This window comes from Grammomys surdaster, unplaced genomic scaffold (assembly GCF_004785775.1).
Source record: "Grammomys surdaster isolate TR1022 unplaced genomic scaffold, NIH_TR_1.0 100, whole genome shotgun sequence".
Lineage (NCBI taxonomy): Eukaryota > Metazoa > Chordata > Mammalia > Rodentia > Muridae > Grammomys > Grammomys surdaster.
Window position 1 is genome coordinate 10,872,915 of NW_021604579.1, and position 8,030 is coordinate 10,880,944.

The 8,030-nt window shown below is 46.3% G+C and overlaps 1 protein-coding gene across 1 annotated transcript in view; it reads left to right on the forward strand.

The window, feature by feature from the left end:
• Window positions 1–8,030, forward strand: part of Scp2 (sterol carrier protein 2) — a 71,081-nt gene that overhangs the window by 57,463 nt on the left and 5,588 nt on the right. The window contains exon 12 of the mRNA XM_028785783.1: window positions 2,298–2,427. Coding sequence (XP_028641616.1) covers window positions 2,298–2,427 — 130 coding nt within the window. The remainder of the gene's footprint in view (window positions 1–2,297; window positions 2,428–8,030) is intronic.

Below are 8,030 nucleotides of genomic sequence, written 5' to 3' on the forward strand. Positions count from 1 at the left end.
ACACACACACACACACACACACACACACACACACACACACACACACAGGGACGGAAGAAGGGAACACAAATCTGGGCCATGGCTCTGCACACATAGAAACAGAGGTTACTGTGTGATGTCAGTTAATGTGAGTTCCTCCAGGGAAACAAGCATTTGAGTGTTTCGGGTGCTCATTACAATCTGACTACAGTGAGCACTTTAAATCTTTGTTAAGGGAAGAATAGGGATGAAGAACCCTGGATATATAAATTACTGCAGGACATTAAGTCTGAAATGGAGGAGGAAAACTCAAAAAGTAGCCAGCTCCAGAAAAAGCATACAAAGATTACCATATTTTCTATGTATCTGTAATAATTTGGTCATAAAATATAATGAAAAGTGTATTATTAACAAGAACACTGTAAAATACCCAAAAATAAATTTAGCTAGAAATGCTGCCGGGTACAGGTGCTCTTGCTTGTAGCTGTAGCAGCATGTGGGAGGCTGAGACCTGAGGAGGCTGCCAGTCCGAGATCAGCCTATGTTACAGAGTAAAACCATGTGTCAAAAAACAGACTGTCCCCCCCCTCTCTCTCACACACACACACACACACGCACACAAATGTAAAGATTTTTCTTTATTGAAGAAGAAAAGGACAAGCCAGGTGTGGTGCTGCATGCCTTTATTCTCAGCACTCGGGAGGATATATTAGCTAGAAAAATAGACAGTCCATCCCCACTCCTTTTGATTAGGTTCTTAGCTGTGCAACCTAGGCTGTCCTAGACTCAGTTTTTAGTTCAGTCTGGCCTGGAACCTTTAGTCCTCTTGCCTTGGGATTACATGTATACCACCCCACTGGATCTAGAGTGTCTTTATGTAGCCCCGGCTCTTCTGGAACTTGCTTATGTAGACCAGGCTGGTCTGGAGCTCACAGAGATCCACCTGCCTTGAGCTTTTGCGTGTCAAGAATAAAGGCTATGAACCACCATGCTCAGTCATCACACCTGTTTTTAAAACTATTGTGTAGAAAAAAAAAGATGGAATTGATAACAGCTGTGATGTTTCTTTATATGATTAAATTAGAAATGACTTGTTTTCCTTTTGTTTATAAGTATTTGCTAATTTGTCTACAATGAATATGTCTCTTTTCTAAAAAAGATACCAAAAAATTGTGCCAATTTTGGTTTTCTTTTTTTCAAAATTAATTTATTTTTAAATTAGTTTGTAGTTTTGCCTTCGAGCATGTCTGTGTACCGTGTGTATGCCTAGTGCCCATGGAGGTTAGAAGAGGGGATTGGATCCTCTGCAACTGGAGTTACAGATAGTTGTGAGACACTGTGGTTGCTAGGAATTGAACCTGGGTCCTCTGGAAGTGTAGCCACTTTTAACCACTGAGCCTCCTCTCTGGACTCTGGCTTCCTTTCTTTAACTAGAAATGTATTTACCATTAGAGTCTGTGCCTGTGAACATGATGTGGTGGGGTATGTGTGCTGTGACTCACATGTGAAGGTCAGAGGATGGCTGAGTGCGGCTGTTCTCTCCTACCTTTATAATGGGCCTGGGGATTAAACATGGGTTATAGGCAAACACTGAACCATCTTGCCAGCCGCTGCTTTTCTTTAGGGCAAGGTGCATGTGCCATCGTCGTCTTCCATTGCCCACTGTGCAGCTTCCGTGTCCCCATGCTCTCATTTATTGGAAGGTTTTGTCACTACAGTACAGAATACTGCTAGCCTGGGTTGGTCTGATTCCCTTGCTGCTCTGATCCTGGTGCCTAGCACAGAGTCTGGGGCCATGTTTCAGGAAGATGCAGAAAGTGGAGTGAGAATGAAGTGGGAAGGAGAAGGGAGCCGTCTGCTAGAAATCACGGTGACAATGTTATGTATTAGGCCATTGCACTCCCAAGGTCCAATATTAAGAGGCCAATGGAATATTGTTTATATAATTCTTTATACTAAGACAGGAATTGAACTTTTAAAGAAAGCTTTGGTTCCAGAATCACTTTTAGTCTTGATTGTAGAGAAAGAAACTTAAAAGTTAAGGAACTGACTCTGAAGCAAAGGCTCTTAGAGAGGGCAAATGCAGGCTCTGTCTCCAGAAGGTGCTCCATGCCGCTGCTCCTTCTTTCCCTTTGTCAAGCTGCTTTACAGAGTTGACAGGAGAGGGAGTTGTTGCCGCTTCCTTTTTGACTCCTGAGTAAATAAAACAGGTGTCCACCGACTCCGCCATCTCAGCTGCCCACATCATGAACCTGTTTAAATACTTAAAGTCAGAGGAGGGGAAGGAAGGTAATTCCTGATGTTACTTCTGTTTCCAGGAAGGGGAACAGTTCGTGAAGAAAATCGGTGGCATTTTTGCCTTCAAAGTGAAAGATGGCCCTGGGGGCAAAGAAGCTACCTGGGTTGTGGATGTGAAGAACGGCAAAGGATCGGTGCTTCCCAATTCAGGTCAGTACCACAGTGGCTTCACCTAGAGCAACAGCAGGCTCACAGGGCTTCCGGCTGGGAGAGCAGTCTGCGGCAGTGTTCTCACAAAGGCCTGCTGTAGAGGTGACAAATCCTGGAAGACAAAGGTTCTGACCACCCCCCTCCAAAGCTGGGGACTCCACATAAGATACTAGTCTTAGACTGGATTTGGATCCGTGTGCCTTGGATTTCTGGCCCTGTCACTCCAGTCTGACCTTGGTCTAGTTATTCAACTTCTCTGAGTGTGTTAGTTAGGGTTTCTATTGCTGTGATGAAACATAGTGACCAAAAGCAGCTTGAGGAGGAAAGAATTTATTTACTCCCTATAACAGTTTATTATCAAAAGCAGGGCAGAAACCTGGAGGCAGGGGCTGATGCAGAGGCCGTGAAAGAAGGCTGCTTACTGGCTGGCTCCTCATAGTTGCTCAGTTTGCTTCTTATAGAGCATAGGACCACTAGCGCAGGAGCCCACCACCCACGATGAGCTGGGCTCTCCCACATCAATCTTTAAGAACATGCCCTACAGGGCTGCCCACATCCTGCTCTGTTGAAGCCATTTTCTTAATCTAGGTTCCTCCTTTCCAGGTTGACTGTAGCTTATTTCAAGTTGACGTAAAATTAGCTAGCATGTCAAGCTTCGGTTTTCTTACCAGTAAACAGCCTGATTCATAGAATGTACGTGGGGCTGGAGAGAGGTTCCTTTTGAAAGCCTGAGATCACATTGTCTAGGGCATGGTTGATGACCTTGTGAGACCCTGGCTGTGTTCACTAGCTCTACTTCCTCTCATCTGGCTCTTTCTTGAAATCATTCCATAGCTTTTGTCTGATCTCTCCCAAACTTGTTCTTGCTGAGGTCCTTAGTGATCACCACTTTGCAAGATGCAGTGGTTAATTCCGGCCTTCATAGCACGTGTCCAGGCTTCTTTCTTCATTTGTTTACTGGCTGCACATTTGGGCTTGTCTTGGTAATTTCTTCATCTCCTAAGTTCTAGGCATTGGAGTGTTGCAAGGCTTAGTTCTGGTTCATTCACTCCCTGGGGATCTCATGTATCCTTGTGTTTTAAAAACAGTTTGCTGATGACTCCCAGGTTTCTGTGTTCAACACGGGCCCACCACTGAATTCTGAAGTGTCTGCATAGCTGTTTAACTGACATGTGTATGAGAACACCTGTCTTAGGACGTTTCCACTGCTATAACAAAATATCACAGATTGGGTAAATTAGAGACATGCTAAGTTGAGTTGGCTCCCATTCTCAGAGCCTAGGAATCCACCACAGAGCAGCTGCATCTGGTGAGAGCTTTGTTAGTTACTGTGTTCTGAGGCAGTGGAGGGACAAGGGAGGTGGGCCAAACAGGAGAGCAGGCTGGGAGCTGAACCCTTTCATTTCTCAAGAGCCTACCCCTGAGGTAATGGAGTCTGTCTATTGCTGAGGGCAGAGCCTTTGTGACCCTTAGACCCTTTAAAAGGCTTTGCCACTTAATACTGCTACACTAGAAACTAGATTTCAGTGTGTGTTAGAGGGCACATTAAACCATGGCAACACGTAACATATCTTAGAGGTGTGTGTGAAACAGAGCTCTGGGCCCCTCTCCCCTTAAAGCATGTTCTACTGTGGTCTGCCCTCTTGTCACTAAGTTGTGTTTTCTTAGTTACTCAGTCCAAAAGCTCTGAGGTTATCCTTGCCCCCTCTTTTTCTCATACTCCATAGTCTAACTCACCATTGAATCCTGGTTTCTACTACGTCCCAGTGGATCTGAGCTTTGTGTGTCTCTCTGCTCCTGTCCTTGTCCCTCAGTTCTTTACATAGCAGCCTGATGATAAAACCAGAGTCAGATTTGCATCCATCTCTGCTCAAAACCTGCCTTCTTCTCCGAGTAGTAGAGTCAGAGTTTCTATGATAATGCCGTGTGATCTGGCCAGCCTGTCCTGCTGTGTTCTCCCTCACTTGCTCTAGTAACTGGCCTCCCTGCTCATTTGAGCATAGGAATTCTCATCTGGGAACTCTGCCTGTTCTGTCTGCCTCGGATCATCTTCATCGGATAGCTTCTTCATCACCTGATCTTAGTCCAAAAGTCTTCTCTGCAGGCCCTTCCCTGATCATGCTGACTTTTCTCTGTAGCACTTATGGTTCTCATTATTTACTGCCCCTCCCCCAGCCCCACCCCGAGAATGCATTCTATGAAGGCAGAGCTTTGTGTCTGCTAGGCCACTGCTACATTCCTAGCGCTTCAAGTAGGGCCCAACAACGTGGACAGGGCATAAAGGAAGGAGCAATTGGCACTTACTACAGTGGCCATATTGCACTGGTGGGTTTCTCTTGCCAGGCAGGGCCTGGTATAGTTTAGAAAGATGAAGGGCTGGAATCAACTTACTACATAGGGGTTGGAGAGATGGCTCAGAGGTCAAGAGGATTCTTGCAGAGGAGTCAGGTTCAATCTCCACGCCGAGGTGGTGGCTCATAACTGTTCATAACTCCAGTTTCAAGGTCGTAGACACTGTTTTGACCTCTGCAGGCACTAAGCACGTGTACAAACATGTGCACCCCAAATACTCACATAAGATAATTATTTTCTAAACTAATAAAAAATTGTCATGATAGGAACTTTGAAAGCTACTTGATATATGTTTCGAGATAGTGTTTCTGTGTGTAGCCCTAGCTGTCCTGGACCCCACTCAGTAGACCAGGCTGGCCTCAGATTTACAAAGGTCCTCCTGCCTCTGTCTTCCAAGTGCTGGGACTAAAGTTGTGTACCACCACACTGGCCTTGTTAAAGCTTTTTTTAAAAAAGAGGAAGAGCTGTGTTTTAGAGGGTGAAACTGAACTGTGCCTGTGGCTGCACTAGTCAGCTTCCAGTGCTGTGAGGACTGCAAAGAAAAGAGCAAAGATTTGTTTGGACTCACAGTTTTCAGGAGCAGCTGACTCCATTGTGTCTGGGCATATGAGATGAGGAAAAATGTTGTGGTGCGGCAGTGTGAGAGAGAAAAGCTGCTCACAGCTTGGTATGGCGGAGACCAAAGTGGGTGCTTGAGGGTAGGTACCAGGGCATGCGACTGAGAGGACCCGGGGGCTGTACAGAGGAGGAGGTGTGCTGCAGACCGGGATGCTGCACTGCTGACAGGTTCATTCAGGAGGTCTGGAGGAGAGCTCGCCCTCAGGAGCACAGGCGAAGTCTTCTTACAGGGAGAAGACTTACCCCTTTCACTGCCATTTTGGTATGCAGACTCGTTAGAGGGAGAGGAGGTCAGCAGGAATTCTGGATTAGTGTGCCTCATTTGGAGCGGGGGTGGGGGGGTTGGGGGGTGGGGTGGGGGGGGGTGGGGGTGGTGGTGGTGGTGGTGGTGGTGGTGATGGTGGTGGTGGTGGTGGTGGTGGTGGTGGTGGTGGTATGTGTGTGCTCGAGAGCACTGCTTTATGTACTGTTAGGTGGGGATTAAAAAACAGCCTGCCAGGTGTGGCCAGGTGACTTTTTTTTTTTTTCTTCCACAAAATGAGGTACAACACTGAGGTGGTATAGAAAGGAAAGCCAAGGTGTCATCGAAATGTAGCTTTTGAAAATAGAAGATGCTTTGGGGAATATAGTAATGGCTTTTTTTTTTTTTTTTTGAGACAGGGTTTTTCACTGTGTGGCCCTGGCAGGCCTGGAATTCACTGTGTAGTCCAGGTTGGCTGTGGTAGACATCTGCCTGTCTCTGCCTCCCAAGTGCTGGGGTTATAGGCACGTGCAATTAAAAGATAAACAAACAAACAAAGGTTAATAGTTACTTAGAATTCTATTTCCTGACAGATGTTAAAGTAATTTAAAAATTTTTCTTGTGCTGTTCTGTTTAGCTGGTTGTTTGGTCATGAAAGATGGTTTGTGTATGGGAGGCTGTTGAATGATGTCGGAGAAGCCTCACTCCCTGCCGCCTCCGTGTGCTCTCCTCCCCTTTTAGGTACCCTGTTCCAGACCTGAATAGCACTAACCTGGGGCAGGGGTAATTTCTGCTAAACCTGACACCTGTTGGCAGCCAGGAATTGTGTTGAAATGTAGGCTTAGCCTGTAAAAGCCACCACTGGACGTTGCCAGCTCCCTTTACACCCGCCAACAATGCCCATTTGTTAGATTTTAGTGGTGTGAAACGCTCAGCGACATGGCCCAGTTTGAACTGGCTTTGTGAGAGCTGCAGTTCTGGTGGTGCACAGCAGCAGGAGTCGTGTTACTGTAAGAGTTAGGTGTGTGTTTCGTTCTTCTGCTTCTGAGAGTACAGTCGTGATTACACATGAGCGTGCTAACATTTGTAAGTGTGTTTCCCATCATCTCTTCTTGCTTCTTGGATGACTTTTATTTCCTTCTCTGAGAGTTCCTTCTCTCTCTTGACTTCTTTGAGACAACTCACACAGCATCTCTTCCAGAAGCCACTTCTGATATGATGAGTTATTTCTTCAGCCTAGAGGATCCATCCAGTGTGAGCAGTCTCCTGCCTCAGCCTTCTGAGTGCTGGGCCCGCAGGCATGCTCTGCCATTCACGGCTCCTGTCTCTTTCTTCAGGTCCGGATTATCTGAGCAGGTTATTGACTGTTGTGTATTTGTGACACCCTCTTCAGGACACGTGGAGACACAGCTGTAAGCAAGACTGAGGCGAGTCTTGTCCCCTTGACGTTTCCTTCTTATACAAATACAGACAGGAAACGTGCACAAGTATAGTGTAGCGTCAGATAAATGCAACAAATAAAAGAATAGAGCTGACTTGGTTTGGGGGGAAGACCAGCTTTTATTTGAGCTTATCTCTTATAAGATGAGGAGGGAGGCAACTATTGAGCCCTGTTGTACTGACAGAGTGCCCAAAACATTGATTGCTGGGAAGTCTGACTTCTTAGCCAGTTTGTCCCTTTGTGCTGGAATGTCTTGGGACATTTCTTTGGGGTGGGAGTGTGAAGTCATAAAGTGCGCCTGTCACAGCTGGGCTGTGCTATAGAGCCCTGTTATATCAGTTGTCTCACGTTTTTATAGTACCCGGTACAGGCAGGTAGTTTGTTTTTAAGTTATGTCTATCATGGTATAATATATAATTTATATTCAATAAAGTCTACCTTAAGAAAACAAAAACCATGCTGCTTGGTCATGCTGGCACACGTCTTTAATACCAGCACTTGGGAGACAGAGGCAGGTAGATCTCTGTGAGTTCAAGACCAGACTAATCTACCTAGTGAGTTCCAGGACAACCATGCATATTTGTATGTGTATGGTGAACGCACACCTGTGGGGCTCAGAGGGGACATCAGGTGTCCTGATCTGTCACTTTGTCATATTCCCTTGAGACAGGATCTGTCACTGAACGTAAACCCAGAGCTGGGCTTGAGGCCAACAAGCCCAAATGACCTTCTAGTCCCCACGCCCCTCCCCCAAGTGCTGTTACACTCAGCCTCTATGTGGGTGCTGGGATCTGAACATTTGTGCTGCACCCGAGCTGTTCCCCAGCCCCTCCCCCAGCTTCTCTCAGCCGAGGGTTAGGAGTTCTTTCTCTGTTGTAGACACAGATCGTTTGTAGATCCCTAAGCTGTACCTTCCCCTCCTTCCCCTCCTTCCCCTCCTTCCCCTCCTTC